At 44.8% G+C, this 20,183-nt stretch overlaps 1 protein-coding gene across 18 annotated transcripts in view; it reads left to right on the forward strand.

The window, feature by feature from the left end:
* Positions 1–20,183, forward strand: part of PACSIN3 (protein kinase C and casein kinase substrate in neurons 3) — a 339,753-nt gene that overhangs the window by 277,663 nt on the left and 41,907 nt on the right. For 10 of the 18 annotated variants that reach the window (XM_085646617.1, XM_085646623.1, XM_085646618.1 and 7 more), the window contains one exon: positions 11,815–11,954. In XM_085646617.1, coding sequence (XP_085502743.1) covers positions 11,815–11,954 — 140 coding nt within the window. Of the gene's footprint in view, positions 1–11,814; positions 11,955–13,101; positions 13,168–20,183 lie in introns of all 18 variants that reach the window. The other 8 variants (XM_085646611.1, XM_085646612.1, XM_085646621.1 and 5 more) reach the window with 1 other exon arrangement.

Below are 20,183 nucleotides of genomic sequence, written 5' to 3' on the forward strand. Positions count from 1 at the left end.
AGCTGTTCTGTCAGCTAGGTCATTGCCTTGGGAAATGATATCAGTAACTTTCGTATGAGCTTTACATTTCATAATTGATATTGCAGTGGGTAGATGTATTGCATCTAATAAGGCATGAATGAGGGGTCCGTGCTGAATGTGGGCACCGTGAGAAGTTAAATAACCTCTCTCTCGCCACAGTACGCCGAAGTCATGGACGACTCCGAATGCATAACGTGAATCAGTGTATATGTTGACTTTCTTATTTGTGGCTTGAATACAGGCTTGTGTCAGAGCGATGAGCTCTGCTGCTTGAGCTGACAAGGTATTAATACGATTTGTTTCAATGACTTCAGTGTCTGTTGTGACTGCATACGCGGCCACTAGCTCTCCTGTACTTGTTCTCATACATGAACCATCTACATACGTCAGGTCTGGATCTGACAATGGGACGTCTGTCAAGTCTTGTCTGGGTTTCGTCGTGATAGTAATAACTTCAATACAATCATGTGCTAGTGGGTCTGTTCCGTTTACTGGCAAAAGTGTGGCAGGATTCAATGTATACAACGTCTGATTTCTATGTGTGGCTGAAACAATGTCAATTCGTAACCGGTGAGTCTTGCTATAGTCAAGTGTTGTGTTTGTGTGCGGTTCAAGAGAACCTCTACTGCGTGTGGTACTTGTACTGTCAATTGATGTCCTAACACTATGGCATCGCTTTGTCTGATTGCTAAAGCTGTCGCTGCCACTGATTTTAGGCACGCAGGCAGAGCCTGAGCTACGGGATCTAATGTACTAGAAAAATAAGCACATGGTTTGTATGATCCTGCTTGTTCCTGAGTGAGTACTGACAAGGCAGTACCTTCGCGTTCTGTAACAAAGAGTGTAAACTGTTTATTGTAACATGGTGTTGCTAGGACAGGTGCTTGACATAAAGCTTTCTTTAGGTTTTCAAAAGCTTGTGTATGTTCCTGAGTCCAAGGGAGGACAGTCGATGTGGCCGCCTCCTGTGTTGTCAACTGAATGAGTGGTTTTGCTAGAAATGCATACTGAGGGATCCACTGCCTACAATATGAAGTGAGGCCTATAAAAGCCCGCACCTCCTTTTGTGTCTTGGGTACTGACATGTTATCAATTAACTGTATGCGGTCGGGTGTAAGCTGCCTTCCCTCTTTGGACAGCGAGTGCCCAAGGTAAACAACTCGCTGGACACAGAATTGCAGCTTAGAAGGGGACACCTTGTGCCCCTTTTCGGCCAAAAATTGTAAAACCGTCAGTGAAGCTTTTTCACATTCAGGTTCGCTTCTAGCGGTGATCAGCAGATCATCGACATATTGAAGCAGGGCAGTGTTGACTGGCATGTGGATACTGTCAAGTTCTCGTTTCAGTGCTTGGCTATAGATGCTGGGGCTTTCTGTGAATCCTTGAGGTGCGCGTGTGAATTTAAAGCTTCGTCCATTTAAACTAAATCCGAACAAGTATTGGCTTTCCGGATCTATTGGGACGCTGAAAAAGGCATTCTTGAGATCAATTACAGTAAAGAATGTTGCTTCGGAATCAATGGCTGTCAGTAATGAAGAAATGTCTGGAACTACGGGGTATTGTGGTACAATACATTTATTTAATTCGCGCAGATCAATAACCAATCGATATACTGGCGGGGCTTTTGGATCAGTTCGTTTAAGGATCGGAATTATCGGGGAATTACATACATTGGAGTCGGTTTCCACAACCACTCCTTGGGTAATAAGCTCGTCAATGATTTGCAGTAAAGCCAATACAGCATCTGGTGGTAACTTGTATTGTCGCATACGTGGTAGTACCACTCCTGTCTTTAGTGTGACTCGATATGGTGTAATGTTCATGCAACCAACATCTGTAGGGCCTTGCGCCCATAAATGTGTGGGTAAAGTCTGCAGTCGGTGATCCATGTCTCGGGACACATAGTGCCCTTTGAAATCACGTAAAAACAATCTTACTCCTTCCGGAGAACAACATATTATAGCTCCTAGAGCTTTCAATGTTTTTATACCTAACAGGTTTTCTGGACATGATCTAGTAAGCAATAAATCTGTAGTTCGTGTCAAGGGACCAATCGTAAGTGGAAGAGGCTGTGAATCCTCGTTAATGATAGGTTTTCCTGAAAAACCAAGGGAAATATTCTGTGAGCCTGAGAGGGGTGCCCCTGGAACTTCACTACGTTTTATGGTTGTTCGGCTTGCCCCTGTATCAAGTAAAAATTTTCTATCTTGGCCTAATAGTTCACTGTGTACATAAGGTCCTTCTTGATCTACAGGGACCTCGATAAGGGGTAAGCCAACTTCCCTCTCTAGGCTGTTTCATGAGTATCGTTGATAATCAGGATAGTCATACTGTGCGGTCTGGTACATCTGTCGTGTCGTTGTTGGTGTGGCAGCAATAGGCTGCGGTGGTGGAGCTGGCATAGACTGTTGCGGAGCTGGCATGGCCTGTGCATGCTGCGGGGCTCCTTGTTGGTTCTGATCCTGTCTAAATGGCCGTGGTCTTTCTTTTGTATTACCTATGGCGATATTATGTTTTAAAACTGGACAATCGTGTACATAATGACCTGGCTGTTTACAATAGTTGCATGTCCCTTTTACAGAACCTGCTGAAACACTGGACTGTGTCATACCCTTTTTATGACCGTCAGCTGGAACTGTCTGGGAAACTAGCATTTTCATTTTCGTGTCTTTCATGCGTCTTTGTTCATGTTCTTGTTCCTCTCTAATTCTATTGTGATGGTACTGTAGCATTTGTAACATTTGTGACGGAGTGTTACCTTGCCAGGTACTCTCGAATTTCAATACTCTATTCTTAACTTGGGGCAGGGCATTTTCAACTAATTTTGTCACAAACAGATGTGGATAAGATTCGCTACTTGCTTTTATTCCACTATTTATACCAAAACATTTTTCGAATCGGGCATAGAAATCACTAGTGTCTTCATCTTGCTTTTGTTTACAGGCTGATATTGCACCCCAGTCTTCCTTTTTCGTAGTTAATAAACGTGGCAGTACCTGTACTAATAAACCTGGCAGTATTTTGGTCTTTTCCCCAAGCCCTAAACCTGGACCTCGAGCTGTTTCTTCGTTTTCTAATGCTGTCCAATCTATCTTTTGGTCTCCCACCTCCCAATCCTTTTCTTTGAGTTTTTCATAAATGCCCGCAGGCATTAATACCTTTAATATTTTCATAATGTCGGGATAGGTATACTCTCCCATGAGCAACATGTCTTTAATTTCACGGTGGAAACCCGCTGGGTCTTTGTCATGACTGGGTACCACTTTCTTCATTTCTAATAGTTCCATTTTAGATATGGGTGTGTATACAAACACACGTTTAAACTGATTGTCATCACCTTTTATCGGGTGTACTTCGCGTAAGGGATTCTGTCTATCCATATAATACGTCGTTCTTTCCTTGATGGGCAGTGAGACATGTTCGGGGCATACAAAAAGAATGTACTGCTTTCTGTATTCTAGTATTTCTCTAATTAACTCAGTACCTGAACCTCTCCATTTATTCGTGAGTAATTCAGTTAACATATCAGGTAAGGGACCAGGATCGGAGTGTTGGCTTTTATATAATATAAGGAGTTGTTGAATCATGTAGATACCAGCTAAAAGCTGTTCATCTGGGGTGAGGTTCAAAAACGTGTGTGCTAGTGTATCATCACTATATTTTCCGGGACTGTCAACCCAGTGAACGGCTGACCTGGCTAATTCTTGTTCGTCCATAGAATCGAGTATATGATAACCCCTTCGTTCTCGGAGTAATTTGTCAGCGGCTTGGAACGAATGTTCGGGGGACCTTATATTTATTATAGGGTTTTGGAAGTTTCTGTTATTATCTGGTCGTATCGGACGTATCGGATCAGTAAAGCCTCTAGTATTATTACAAGATCTTCCTTTACTTACATAGGCCATAGTTTCTAACTGTCCTGTGGGCAATTCTAATTCTTCCTCCTCCTCGTTTTGTTCAGGCTGGTCTACCGCCAATCTTTCTTCGTGTATTCGTTCTACTTCTTTGCGGATCTTTCGGCACATAGCTACTATACTTAGTAGTTTATCATGTCTCCCCTCTGATATATTCCGACTCCATGTGGTAAGAATTCGCATTTCTTCCGGATTTACCCCTGGTCGGTCTTGATTTCTGACCACACAATTTATGAGGAAACGTAACAGTTCTCCCTGTATCTCCACTTTCTGGTACTCCATGGCTCTATTAATACTTTCAGAATCTCGCCCTGACTGGACAAAGTGATATATATTTTCTAAATGTGTAGTCATTCCTGGTAGCCTCCCTAAATATATTGCAGCTCGTCGGATACGTAATGAGGCCAGCAGCATTTCATCCTTTTTGCCGGGCACAGGGTCATATCTACAATCTACTAGAAGTTCCTTAAGCATGTCGGGAGTTACTAGTTTGGGCGTACGTTGGTGAGCTAATTCTTGAAAGGAAAGTTTATTTACTCTGGGTGGCGTGGAAAAAATGCTTGTTGTACCTCCTGAAGCACCGCCTGGGGTGCTGGATGTGAAAGGATTCGTTGAACGTGATATAGCAACCATAGGTGTGGGTACAGCTGTAGAAACAGATGTGCTTGCCGGAACTTGTGTCGAAGTTTGTTGTTGCGGAGGTACAGACGGAGGGTCTTGGCGTTGAACCCCCTCGGCAGGCGGTCTATGTGGTGCAGTATTAGCATACTCGGGAGCTGCGTCTTCTAAATAAGAGGAAAGGAAAACATCTTCTGCGGTTCTGGGATGCCCTTTGGGATGTGCTTTTATCGGAAACAACGGAGGTGGCAAGTCTTTTGGTATCTCCGGAGTAGCCTTAGGTAACCCTTCGGCCAGAAGAGGATACATACCATTCATAAGGGCATTTCTTTGTCTGTCTACTTGTTCTGCTTTTGCTCGGGTACCTTCTTCAATTAATAGATTTTCTCGGACTTTATTTGAATTCTCCTTACTCTTCTCTTCCTGTCTGCGTGCTTTTTCTGTACGTCTATACGATTCTTTACGCCATAATTCAATGGCATCTTTCTGTGATTGTCTAGCTTTCTTTTTCCATAATTCTTCCTCTACTTTCATGATGCAATCTGCATCCCAGGTCCCAGTTGCGGGCCACCTCTGACTTTCTGGTAATTCCTTGGTGTAGTCTACCCATAAATCAAGAAATAATATGGCGTCTAGGCCATGTTTATGATACATGAAGTACCCTGGAGTGTCCCTAGGAGGAATGGGAACAGCTTCTTCGAGTACCCCTTTTCTAGTTTTGATCTGTCTTAATTTCGAAAAGAGCGGCATATTGAGAACTGATCTGATACCTAATTTTGAACACGTTTAATACAACAAAACATAATAATGAACAGTCATTCACACCACAATATGCAGAACGTATTTAAAACATTTAACATTTAATGAACAACAATGATGGCCATTTAGGGATCTCGTCACTAAGCATAATACTCGGCACTAACTAGGTAATTCTGAATTATATACTAGACATACTAGATATACTGCTAAACAGTACAGATACACTGCTGAAACAGTGCAGACCGGATTTGTGTACCCAAACCCGTCTTGACCGGCACAACCTATGTGCACGTCAGAACGCCTCCCCGGCAATGGTACTCACCGGGTAGCTCGGAACGGAAGGCCTCGGAACTGAACTGAACTGGACTCGAACCGGACTGGACTCGACTCGAAACTTCGGAACTTCGGAACCTGGTGGGCCTCTGTATACCTCGGATCTTGCTCTCTCAGCTAGGCTCTGGTCGGGATACTTCGCACTTCTCACCGCCTCGTCTGGGTGTTGATCGCAGCCTCAGTTACCCCCGCTCGGCAGGAGGGAGATACAGGAAATCCTGTGGGTACGCGTTGTTGTCCGTCCAGCTGTGACAGGAGACCGGGTCTGCAACGCACCTCCGGCGCGTGAGATGAGAAAGTGTCCCTGTTCGGGCGCCATATATGTGGTAAATAATTTAATTACCGGGACTTAATTTGATGCGGAAAATTAATAAGAATAGCTCAATAAAATAAGAGGCAGAATCCGTGGTATTAGAGATTCAGAACGGGCTTTATTCCTATACAAAGGAACATAATTCGAATTATGGGCCTTCTATTCCATCACCACGAAAGTTCAGGAAGGAAGGAACAACACATTATTGACAGGTAATCATTTTTATAGAAGAGGCATTACAGTGAAACAGATGCAGGAGGCGTAACAGTTGATAACAGAGATAAAGGCATACATGCGTAACTAAAATGGGTGTAACTAGGCGTAACTAAAGAACGTCATTAGGTATGATGTCACAAATGGGTGGTTCCATGAAAGAATTTCGCAATGTCAGCAAAAATACTTGGCAGAGATGCGCGCGCAGCAGCATGACGTGTGAGTTGACGTGCAACTAGGGGGAGAATGGGACTTGACATTTAGCTCTACATGTGGAGACAAAAGTCTGGGGTTATGTCAACCTAATCCCAAATCATATCTAATATCCTGTGTTTAAAGAACTGTGTTATCCAAAAAGAGAGGTCTCTTAGGATAGAATCTTATTCTATACTGACTATACTGACTGTTAGTGCGTGTACAAGCGTCTAAGTGTCTACACTAGATGCGAGGGGGTAGGAATATTCCATGGTAACAGGGCTATGAATTACTTGCATGAGGGCAGCGAGGCCTGGCCCCTTTGCACGGTAGCTGGAGGAATGTTTACCTAAACTGCTAGACAGGAATGCATCGGATGAGGAGCGAAGCAGAGCAGATAATCTTGAAGGTGAAATACAGCTTTTGGCAGGCAGACAGGCCGAGTCAGGCACCGTTAGCCGCGCAGGGAGTAGGACAAAGTTCATGGATACAGATGCGAGCTCAGACTGGAGCTTTCAGAGGCAGAAGGCAGGAAAAGGCTTAATGGCAGAATCAGGGCCTACTCGCCTGGACTGTAAAATGGGATAAATGAACCATATAAAGCCGGTGGCCTTTCATACTTAGGAATAGAATATCCGGCCCATTCATGGCGGATCTGAAAGAGGACATGTTGACGGTGGACGCACATGTGTTTGCGTCTTCATAACTGGAACTGGAGGGAACATACATGTACTTGTGACTTATACATGAAACCGTTGGGGTCCAAGATAGGGGACATAACCGATCATAAAAATCCATATTTCCACAGAGCCACAGGGAGGTACAGACCCTGATCTGTATCCCTCAAGGCCATCGACACCCGACGAGGGCTGTGCAGATCAAGATTTAATAAATACCAAGGACAGCAGCTTTCCCTCCAGTACCTTACACGAAAGACGCAACCGAGGAAGATTTCCTTTTTGAAACCCTATCTAAAGCTCCGAGGAGGGCACGGTATCTACCACTCCTTAAGGGTATGGTACGTCATGCAGAGGCCATCTTTAAAGACCCGGTCCAAGCTGGGATAACAACGCCACGCATTGAAAAAATCTAAAGCTGCACCCTCTGATCCCATATGCATCAGAGGAGAGTGAACCCCAGACCCTCTACTAGGGTCAATACAAGAAAAAGAGCACATTCCCCTAGAGGAGGATTGATTGATGCCGCTGGGAAATGTCGCTGCCCAATCAGCTAATCATTGGCGAATAACCAACAGCCAGGCTCTATTAGCTGGACATGATAGAGTTCACTGGGACAAAATGGAGGGCTCCTCCAACATCTCCCAGAAGAGCACAGAAAAAGGGGGCAGGAAATTGTCAATGAGGGAAAGCTCATTACTAATAATTCAATCAAATGTGCACTAGATGCTGCAGACACGGGGGGCCAGAGGTATCAATATCAGTCTACTATTATGTATACCAGCCGCAGGTAGGAGCGGTGGGGCCGGGTTGGGGGGGGGGGGGGATTCAACGGACAACCAGGAGGGAAAATTAAATAATTTTCACTTGAGGTAGTCTGTCAAAATCCCCCCGCCCAGCCCCACCACTCTTGCCTGCAAGGGCCGCAGCTGACATAGACACGCATGGCTCCGTGTCTCAGGGTTTAAAGTTGTATGCAACAGGCTGTTCTTAATCTCCCTTTTGATGGACACCTTTTCGGCCTTCAAGTAGAGACAGCCCTTTCGGAGATGAAAAAAGACACACAGGTCGCAACATCATTTGGTGCTCTACAGGCACCTACTTATCCTAGCTCATTTCGTAGACACAACTATAAACAAGGGGCAAGATCTGCCTCCTCAGACAGCACATGGCCAGCATATAACAAGCATTGGCATAGCCAATAGGTCTCGCCTTTGGGATGTTACAAGTTTTTAGTTATGTTCTATATAATTGTATTTGCCTTTTGAGAGGGGCAACTGCAGCGTATTTTCTTAAACACGCCACTTGCCGGCGGCTCAGGGGAGGCCCATTCCACTGGTAGGCTGAGAGAGTCGAATAAGGTGTGAAGAATCAAGTCTATCGGCAGCTCCAGCGAAGCATGCGGCCATCTTTGAATGGAAATCATCCAGAAGAAGCGTCCACCAGGCAATATAAACATATTTTTTTTTTATTTCAGATTTCATTAGGTTCTTCACAAAATGACTGAGTCACAGTATCTACAGAAACACACTTTATTGAGGCACCCGTTAAGTCTAGCGAATATTTTAAAGCATGTAATTTACAATAACTTCTAAAAAAGAAAGGCGTGTAGGATCGCAAAATGCGATCAGGCTTCTATTCAAATATTTGGAAAAATAATTCTAACCATGGCGTACACGTGCACAACAGTCGGAAACTCTACAAAATGATGTCCAACATGGCCGCCTAGCTCACACTCGGGAAGCTTTCCCCTTGCCTACTATTGGTTAATCAATTGACCTTTCCACACCGCCCCGGCAGCTTACGCGCAGAATCAAATTGCCGGCTGCTGATCTGGAGCGCCGCAGTGAGGCAGGTATGTCACGACTACAACTCCCTTCTGACTGTCTTAATTTACAGCACAAATGGCTTCATACAGCACTGGAATAGCGCAAGCTACGCTGACTGCGTAAAAAAGAACCGCAAGTTTTACTCAGGCAAGGTAAGAGAATGGGTGATTTCCAATCCCAACATCATTAATACAATTAACGCATGAATTTAACCTGATAGTTTTGGACGTTACTCTGACATGACCACTCATGAATAATGCATGCCACAAATACACACGGTTCAGTACATCGGCCACTTAAAATAAATACATGAGTAAATACAACATCTCTGCGTCAACTACTGTTCACTCAAGCTCTCAGACAACTGCCAAACCTGTATTGAATTAGCCTTGCGCAACAAAATAACTGCAAACGCCTCATTGTTGCTAATGCGAACTTATACGGAGTTATAGAAGTTTCCCAAATACGGATATATTAAGTTTAAGGTTTCAGACATCAATCGTCTCATTTTCAGAATCACAATGTACGTTTCTTGATTTGTAGGTGGCAATGACCACAAACAGGAGCTCGATGGAAGTTAAAGGAGAAGACAAGGATCAACTAAACTGGTGCCAAAGCGCGCATTTACCCATGAATAACTGTGCTCTTCTGACCCTGGACTCCTGCAGAATTTGGGCTGTGCGTGTGCATGCGGCATGGGAAGGGAGGGTTGGTTAAAAAGAATGGTGTGAGAGAGAAGCGGGGGGCGAGTGAGCACGGCAGTGCTACCTTCTAGGTAGTGGTTAACTTGTGGGGGTTGCAGTAATTTGAAAAACAGTATTAAGTACTGCCTGAGCAACATTGGCGTGTTGTCGTGCAAATACATCTACACAATGTTTTGTAAATGTGTGTGGAGTGGACCATGTTAATGCTTTGCAAATATCAACAATTGGAACGTTTCCAAAAAATGCCACAGACGCTCCTATCTTCCGAGTAAAGTGAGCTTTCGGAGGAACAGGTCGAAGCCTTTTAGCATCACAAGTTCGGATGCATTCCACTCTCCATCTAGAAATCCCAGATTTGGAAATTGCATTTCCCACGTGGGCAGGTGTGAAAGCAATAAATAGTTGTTGAGTCTTTCTGAATGTTTTAGTCCTGTCAACATAATACATTAAACGACTAGTATAATACAAATAAGCTGTAAACTTAAGTGTGTGTGGCTGGGGCAACCTGTCTGGATTTGTTACCCGTGACCTGCATATATAGAGCAAACAGACCAAAATGAGTGTTGGTGCATTTAGAGGAACAGTCTCTCCACATACACAAGCAGTTTATTATATAAGAATAGTTTCATTATTCGATAACAAGAGTAAGTTCAGTTACAAAAAATATTCACAAGGTTGTGTGTTAAGATTGTGTTATATGCACCAATATTGGAAGTGAAATGCATTTTCAAGATGCTTTTAAATCCCCTTTTGTTTTTCTGCCATCATCTTTACTAATAAGCCGACTGACCCACACTACTTATCCGCCAAGGTCTTGTGGTGTTTCATGCAAGATTGTTTTCCCACAGGCAGAGTGGAGAGAGTGATCTAGTTTTTAGGTCTAGCCTAGCGCAGCGCATAGGTGCTGCTCTAGGAAAACGACCTCTTGGAATCACTCTGGACTTTTTACACGCTTGTGTGTGTTTTTTTGTTTTTTAAGCATTTTTTCTATTGGGTTTTGCGTGCGTCTTTCTAAAAAGACAGCACGCAATTGGGCAAAGGCGAGTGCATGTCCCACCTGTACCAGGAAATGCATCCGCCTATAGCTTGCGGTTACGAGCAGGGGCGGCATCTGTTTGGGGTCATGTCACCATCTGTTTTTCAAATTACTGCAACCCCCACAAGTTAACCACTACCTAGAAGGAAGGACTCCTTTACAATCTATGCATAGCATGTGTATCTACAGCACACACGCCTCAAACGTATTATGTTACTTACTCTGTAGGCATCTGTTCTTGGCATGTAGTGCTGTAGATTCACATGCGCCTCCCTCCTCCCCCAAAAAGTCCTGCACAGATTGCAGTTTACATATTTTACATGTTAACTCGCATGGACGTCACATTACTGATTCATACCACAACTCCATTCTCACCTATCTACGGAAAAACAATCCAGCAGTGGAGTCGATCATGCGCAGTATGACCAAGAGGAAGAGTCACAGCCTCGTGCCTCGAAGAAAACTTCTTGGAACAAAATCAACTTGCAATCATCCGAGCACAACACTAGATCGCGGACTTGCGCAAAGCATGTGAATCTACAGCAGTACATGCCAAGAAAAGATGCTTACAGGGTAAGTAACAGAATCCTTAAACTACCGTATGAACGGTTTATTGGGTTTAGAGCAGCAGCTAACTGTTCATATCAAAACCCCAATAATACATGGATGAGATGAAGTGTAACCTGCATACATTATAACATGGGAGAAATCTCAAACTGTAAGTTGAGAACCTTTCTATACCCAAAAACATTGGTTTCAATCTCGCTATTTCCTGAAAATGGAGCTATTTGAGAGGATTGTGGCCCTGAGGATGTGCTTCAGCCATAGTTCGTTAATACACTTGTCTCACATATTGGGCTGAGGAGAGGCCGAACAGTGCTGTCCCCTACTGGGGGGTATTCAAAGTCATGTCAGGAAGTACATCTGCCCTTCCTTCTGTGTGTGGCTCCCTGAGGGCGTCTCTGCATCTCTCTCAGCCTCTTCATGCCTCTACGCTATGCTCTCTCTTCTGCACCCTCCTGTTTGCACCTGTCTTCTGCCCCTCCCCATCTGCACTTCTTTCCGCCTCCTCCCCTTCCCTCATCCGATCTCTCCCTCATCCTCTCCTCTCTTTCCCTCTCCTCACTCACTGTACCTCTATCTTGGCCAATGGCCTCTTTCCTCCTCACACTCACCTCCCTTTCTCTTCTGTCTTGCTGCAGGAATGGTCCATGGAATCGCAGCGACCAATCAGCAGCAAGGGGAGGAGCAGTAAGAGCATTGACGAGGTGACCCTCACAAGTATTGTGCCAACTGGAGATGGCACGTCCAACACCCCACCACCACAGCAGCAGCGCAGAGGGTAACTATGCTGTCCCTACCATGGGAAGGGTGAAAAGGGCCAACCTGGCACCCACTGATTCCATGGAACCACTCATTGACTGACCTGTTTGGCATCATCTGTACACTGCAGCATGTGGCAGTGCCAGGGGAGGGGCCGGTGAATTGTGGCTGAAGCTGCTGTTCGTGCACTAAACAGGTGTGCTTTGCAGCATGTCTAGACTGGGTTGGTAGCATCTGGCTGGTGGGTGTGTGCCGGTTGGCATAATTTCTCACACATTCTGGTCTATTGGCTGTGAGTAGTTCATGCTTGGACCATGTGAATGTTGGTTGCTGTGGCTGGTGGATGCAGTGTTTGCTTGGCCCGGTTGTGTGCACTACCTCCTGATGCTGTAAGCTCACTTTCATGTACACAGTAATTTTTGTTTAGTTGCTTGCTGGCACTGTCCAGTGATCCGGTTAGCTGCTGCTGGTGTTTGACAGTGTTTGGCTGGATGGTGGAGGTAGCTGTTTGAGTTATCAAATGCTGGTACAGTGCTTGGGGATGCTTGCTGTGGAGGGTGCCTGGTGCAGTTTGAGATGGATTGCTGTGGTAGGGTACAGTACTCTGCTGGGTGGTATAGCTTTACACACTGTGCTGTTCTCACATGTTCAGTGTGTTGCTGTTGTGTGGAGTATTTCAGGGTTAGTGTACCCAGGCTCCTGTGCTGACTGGAGCCCTGCTTAGGAGTGGCGGCTATGTCGGTGAGTGCGGTGCTGGTGTACGCAGAGATGTGTGTTTGCGCATATATGCTGGCTGCTGCGCATATATGCTGGCTCCTGCGCATACATGCTGGCTCCTGCGCATACATGCTGGCTCCTGCGCATGCATGCTGGCTCCTGCGCTTGCATGCTGGCTCCTGCGCTTGCATGCTGGCTCCTGCGCATGCATGCTGGCTCCTGCGCATGCATGCTGGCTCCTGCGCATGCATGCTGGCTCCTGCGCATGCATGCTGGCTCCTGTGCATACATGCTGGTTGGTGCAGTGCTTCAGCTTGGCCACTGAGATGGCAGGCGCAGGCCTGGTTGCGGTTTATTCAAATGCAATCATTCGCTGGCAGATGCATTTTTTGGGGCAGGCTGTTTTGGTTGCATGTGCTTGTTTTCAGAGCATGTTTGCCAATTTGCAGGTTTTCCTACACAGAGGACGACTACGACCAAGACTATGCGACCCTGACAAGGACTCAGCCAGAGAAGTTAGTACAGTGCCCTGTGGCTCCGACCAACACACCTGGGTTGATTTTTGGGGACTCTGTGCACACTAGGGTGGACTGGTGGCAGCTGTCTTGCTAACCCACACTTCCTACCAGGGTCCCCACTTTCTTCCACACTTCCGCCTTCTCACAGTGGTGACCGTTCTTGTCTCTTCATTGGTCTTTGGAGTCTACTAACCCCAGTGAGGGCGGGCGGAGGGGTTCCAGCATCGAAGTGAAGGGGGTCCTGGTGTGGTGGGAGGTGGATGGTGTGCAAGCCTCTCATGTAAGGTCCTCCCTTTATTTCAACAAGCACCAGCCTTCCCACCAGTTACTGATGCTCTGCACGATGTGGATGTGGAGGTGTAGAGGTGATGTCGCTGTTCACTTTGATGAATGATTGGCAGATCGGCAGTGAACAATAACACAAACAGAACAACTCAGATCTCATGGTCTTAACATCAACCAGTGTCTCCTAAAACAGCCTTCGGTCAGTGACCTGAGCCAAGCGCCCCCTTGTGTTTCGCGGATTGTCCTGTTCCATCAGGCTGTTAAGCTGTAATAGAGACCTTTACGTTGATGGACGCCAGCAGTAAATATAACCGCTAAAAAGCATGAGTAAAGAGAAATATAGGCATCAGTCTCTTGACGTAGCGCCTGCCTGTCTTCTGTGAACCCTCTTATGTGAACATTTAAATATACCACTGAGTAACCTCTTTCAAACTTTTTTTGTAAGCCACAAAATAATGCCCTATGTTTAATAAATATTACATTTACATTTATTTATTTGAAAGGTTTTATATAGCGCTGGCTAGACCCATGGGCATCGGCGCGCTTTACAGGAGCAGACACACTACTAGAAATAGAATAAACATTTGCTCTGGGCAAAGCACAGACCGTCGCAACAAAAACAATTGAATTAGGAATAAAAAAGGGACAGGGGAAAGAAAATGTACATGAGGAGGGAATAAGGGTAAGACATGAACCATCAAAACACAACAATTGGATTATATGTAAAGGGGGACGGGGAAGAGCAATTTCCATGAGAGGAGGGAGTAAGGTAAAGCAATTTTACAAAGATAATAAACACACGTCTGGCGCTCAACCAGTCAAGTAATGTGCGGAGCCAAAAAAAAGAAAGAAAAAAAAAATAATCTTGGGCGGACCAACGTGAAATGCACAGCTTAGGAATATAGGAGGAGGAGTACAATTTATAGGAGTAGATGAGCGAAAACAAAGGAGAAGAGATAGAATAAAGTGAGGAGGGGGGAGTGGAAAGAGGACATGGGGTGGGGAGGAAAGGGGAACCGGTAGCAGTTAAGAGGTTGGATGTGTAATGTGGGGAGAGAGGAGAGAGCAAGGGGGAACACACAATCATCAGTAAAGGGGGGGAAGAGAGTAGGTTCAGGGGAGGGAATTATGGACCAAATTATTTGTTGAGGTGAGATTTAAGGTCTTTTTTAAAGTAGGAGGGGTTACAGGGCATGTCCCTAGAGTGAGTTCCAGATGTTCAGGGCGTTCCCAGAGAAGGAGTGAGATAGGGTGGACTTCGTTTTAAACCGATGGGGGCCGAGGAGGAGAGCATTGGTGCTTCTCATAGGTCGGGAGCACCCTGCTTTGTTGAGTTTGTTTGTAAGGTACAACGGGGTTTGTTGGTGAAGAGCTTTGTGTGTAATGCATGCAGTCTTGTAGAGGCATCTTCCTTCAATGGGTAGCCAACTGAGGGCTTTGAGGGTCGTAGAGATGTGGTCAAATCTTTTACAGTCCGTGATTAGCCTAACCGCCAAGTGGAGCAAAGCTCTAAGGGGGAGCTAGGTGTACTTTAGGGGTTCCGGTGAGGATAGCGTTGGCATTATCGAGTCTGGAGAGAACTAGAGATTGTACAACCCATTTGAAGTCATCTAATGGAATGAAGGACTTGATTTTCTTGAGGTGTGGGACAGTAAAAAGAGCTCCTTGGGCCGTGTTTTTTTATGGTCATTGAGAGAAAGGTTTTTATCAAGAGTGAAACCAAGTGATTTTGCCGAGTTGGATACGGAGAGCGAGAAATTGAGGGCATTAAGGTCAGAGATCCAGCTGTGGATGGGGAGTCAGTTGTTTTTTGGAGAAAATAGGATAATTTCTGTGTGTTTAGCGTTCAGTTTGAGATGGTTAGAGAAGAACCAGACTTCGATCATACTCGGGGGGGGGGGGGGGGGGGGGGGGTTGTTGAGATGAACTATGTTTGTGTGGGATCTAATCTTGTAGTAGAGTTGGGTATCATCGGCATATAGGTGGCAATTGATACCAGCCTTTTTCAAAAGGAGGGTAAGGGGTTCCATAAAGAGGTTAAAGAGAGAGAGGGAGCCTTGAGGGACACCCAGGGAGACTGGTGTAGGATTGGAGAGGCAGTCTTTGATTTTGATTTGTTGCATTCTATGTTGAAGGAGCGAAGCGAACCATTTGAGGACCTGGCCATTAAGGCCGAAGTGAGCTTTTAGTGAATTCAGTAAGGTAGAATGGTTAACAGTATCAAAGGCTGCATTGAGGACAAGGAGTATAAGAAGGCGGGTCTCACCATTGTCGAATGAACCTTGAACGTCATCAACAATGTTTAGTATAGCGGTTTCAGTATTAGAACCTTTTTCTGAAGCCGGATTGAAGGAGTCCAGTAAATTGAAATTACCTATGTGTTTATCCAGTTGGAGCAATGCACATTTTTCGAGGGCTTTAGATAGAAGTGGGAGGTTATAGATGGGCCGGAGATTGTTGAGATCGTTGGGGTCAGCAGAGAGATTTTTTAGAATGGGTGTGATTTGACCGAGTTGGAGGGAGTTGGGTACGCAACCAGTTGCAAGGGAGAAGTTGATGATATTAGTCCAAACAGGGGCAATGATGTGGTTAAGCTCATGAACAAGGTTAGAAGGGAGAGGGTCTTTTGTATGCGATGTTGGTTTTAGTTTAGAAATAATATTGAACACTTGGAGCTCAGTCATAGGGCGAACATTATGCCAGGAAGCATTGTTTTTCAGAGGTACGCAAGTAGGGTTGTCATTGGGAGAATTTATGGTGGGTAGGTAATGGGAGGAGTAAGTGGTTGAGGTGGAGTTAAAGAAGGGGGCGTGTCATTGGGAACGTTAAGGATATATGGGGGACTGGTTGGGACAGGAGGTAGATGGAAGGGTTGGTCAATTTTGGCGATTTTGATCGAGAGAAACTTAGCAATTTCCTCACATCTCTCTGTTGAAGCTAACAACTCTGGAGGGGCAGATGACGTTTGTTTTCTAACAATGTTAAAAAATCTCTGGGTCTATTTTTTGTATGCTTAAGTTGACCTCGGAAGAAGGTTTCCATTTTCAGAGAAGATGTGTTTCTTATAGGCGAACTGAGGAGGGCTAGATGGAGGGGAGAAGGGTGTTGTCTCCATGTCCTTTCAGCCAGTCGAAGTTGTCGTCTTTCATGATTGAGTTCAGCATTGAACCAAGATTTGGAATGAATTTTTCTTTGATGCTACAGTTTAAGAGGGGCAATTAGATCCAGGACGTCACTGATGGTCTTATTGAAGTGTTCAGTGAGTTCGTAAGCATTATGGAACAGAGGGAGGGGGGGGGGGGGCTGAAGTTGAGCTTGGAGTTTAGCTTCAAGAATACCGGGGGGGATTTGTTTGAGGTTTCTGGTCCATTTCACATGTTTGGTGTTAATAGTAGGGGGAAGGGGGGCATTGGAAGCAATCTTAAATAGGATGAGGCGATGGTCAGACTAATTCATCAGCAAAGAGAAGAGGTTCGCCAGGAGGGTGGTAGATGTGTAGTCTAATCGGTGGGAAGCCCTGAATGGTGAGTTCAGCGCCAAGGTATTCAAAAGTTGAAAGATCAGAGTTTTTTCAGATGGATTTCATTTTTGTCGATAATAGCTAGTCCACCCCCTATTCAGTCAGGTCTGTCTTTCCTAATGATGGAGTAGCTGGGGGGGGTTGAATAAGTCAAGGATCACCGTCGAGTGATCATTGAGCCAGGTTTCTGCAAGGAAGGCAATGTCAGTAGCCTCACTGAGGATAGTTTCTGATATTTCTGTAGCATGTCGGACTGCCGATCGGCAATTAATAAGAAAGTAAGAATGATATATTACGTTTATTCGAAGGAAGCACTCACTAACTTTAAAACCAAAATGTATTTACAGTTTGTCCAATCAGGACCACTGCAATGTATATCAGTGGTCCGTTTCATTTCTTTATTCTATTTTTATTTGATTCCGTTCATATTCTATTTAGTGCCTTTTTTCTCTAAATGACCATCTTAATGTTGATTTATGACTGAAAAGTAATTCCTTCTAATCTTAACCTGTGACGTATAATGCCCGTCACACATGAACGATTGAGAGATCCTACAAACGTATATATCATTTAATCCTAGCTAGCCACAGCCTGTGAACTCCACTGTCCTCCCAGTAACCCTAGTATGTCTCACTCCTACAACGACTTAAAGAATTCATAGGTAAAATGTCCAATAACACATTGTGTATTTCCAAATCTGTACTAATTCATGATTGCGGACATGGAGCTGTACATAAGGGTCTAATGAATAATCGGTCGATGACAGAGCGTTAGGATGAGAGAACACGAGAGCTTTGTAGGTATAAATATGTGAAGCTCTGCTGATGAGACATCTCTAATGTGATACAACGCAGAAGGGAGTTTGATCCCCCCTATCGGGGTCAAATCGATACTTTAAGAATTTTCTGTAAATTAAATTTTCACAAATAATTGAATGTCTTAATAAATTTGAGCCCTTTCTGCCCGGTAGGCTTTGAGAGCAGATCATTTTGTTCCTTTTATTGTTACTCCGTCCTCTGGGTAGATCCACAGTAACTTTTCTTTGTCTCAGCGAAGCATCCGTGACAATTCCTTCTTCACGTTTACGCTCACGTGGTCTTTAATTGCATTCCAAATAACCACAAGAATAGACCATTTTCAAAGCTGGGCTGCGGGTTTATCAGGAGATGTGGACACATGCACTCGCGTTGAGATAATATTGGGTAATGTGAATCGATTCAAGTCTTGCATCTATGAAGCGGTGCAGTGGTGATACCCATAGAAGTTGCATATTTAATCTTAAGATTCCGTCTGGCATTAGTCAAATTCTGCTTATAAGGACGTTCCGCGGTCCTCCTTTTCCACTGGTTTGTTACAGTGTCATTCACATTTTTCTTCTGCCCACTACGGCAAGGGGCAGTGAGTCACCCACTTAAAGCATTGGATAACTTCACTGGGAGTGGCAGAGTTCTGCTCTTTCACAAGGGGCACATAACACACAAAGTAGTTACCTTTAGTGCCAGGGACAAGCATGTTCAGGTGTGCTTTTTATAAAGACCATATATATATATTTGTACTTTTTTCCACATTTAGTTTTTCTAAATGTATAATTGGTGAAGGGCTGGCAGCTCCCACAGCAATGTTTTATTAAATCCATGGCAAAATAAGTGTTCACAAAGCCAAAACGCTGGCTGCCAACCCCAGACCGATTGGCGTTGCCAATGTTTGTTTCAGAATTGGTGCTGTTGTATCTCATGTAATGTGAGAAAACTATCCTTTTGTATTATACTTTCAGTTATGGTATCAATCTTTGTAGGTTGCCAGTCAATAAACATAACTGGTTTGACAACTTTTAATTAAAAATTAAAAATCATCTGAGTCTGTGTTCTGGACATCAAAGTGTCCAATGATTAATTTATCTTTAAGTTAATTCAGATTACCTCACAATCTGAATAATAGATATCTAGGGTGGATTATGTCAAATAGCTTAATTTAAAATAAACATTAATTTTGTGTTTTTGAGAGAATTAATCTTCAAATCAATGTCACCGGAATCGTTTCGCTTGCGGTGACGCTTCCTAGCGTGGAATCCAGTGTACATTTAGTGTAGCGCAATTTACAAAATGGAGGCTGCTTATGACATTCAATCTAACTTTGTAGGAATTCAAAATCTTCTACACATGAGGGTGGATGGTAAACCACAGATCCTGAAGGATCAGATGTTACCAATGTTGACATATCATTTGGAGAAAAGGCCACTCAAAAGAATGTGAACAAAATCCAATAAAAAAGGCGATAGAGTTCAATGGATTTTTGATGGACTGCAAGAGTTCTGATTGGTCAAATAGTATCAGCTTTTCTTCAAAAGTGAAATGAATATTTTAATATTCATATATAATATTTTATTAAGTATGTTAATAATAATTTTGGTGCCTTCCACATAATGATTGATAAAGATGTTACATATTTGAATCTCTAGTGTATGTGTATTTTTAAATGTTCACATAAAACACAGTCTGGAAGATTTGTAAGTGGCGCTTTAGGATATCGAGACAGATAGGTGTGTGTACTGTCATGTACCCCCATTTCATTATTATTACATTCTTGAAAAACCAGGACAAAGCGCAAAACATGTCCGCTGTTTGATGAAGTATTGGTTATGTCCGTGTTGTGGACTGGATGCAAGGTACCCTACGGCATCCCCCATGCCCAGCCCACACTGAGTACCTGGATGCAAGGTACCCTACGGCATCCCGTGTGCCCAGCCCACACGGAGTGCCTGGACGCAAGCTACCCTACGGCATCCCCCGTGCCCAGCCCACACGGTGTGCCTGGACGCAAGCTACCCTACGGCATCCCCCGTGCCCAGCCCACACGGTGTGCCTGGACGCAAGGTACCCTACGGCATCCCCCGTGCCCAGCCCACCCTGAATGCCTGGACGCAAGGTACCCTACGGCATCCCATGTGCCCAGCCCACACTGAGTACCTGGATGCAAGGTACCCTACGGCATCCTGTGTGCCCAGCCCACACTGAGTACCTGGATGCAAGGTACCCTACGGCATCCCCCATGCCCAGCCCACACTGAGTACCTGGATGCAAGGTACCCTACGGCATCCCCCATGCCCAGCCCACACTGAGTACCTGGATGCAATGTACCCTACGGCATCCCCCATGCCCAGCCCACACGGAGTACCTGGATGCAAGGTACCCTACGGCATCCCCCATGC

This window comes from Triturus cristatus, chromosome 3_1, assembly GCF_964204655.1.
Source record: "Triturus cristatus chromosome 3_1, aTriCri1.1, whole genome shotgun sequence".
Classification (NCBI taxonomy): Eukaryota; Metazoa; Chordata; class Amphibia; order Caudata; family Salamandridae; genus Triturus; species Triturus cristatus.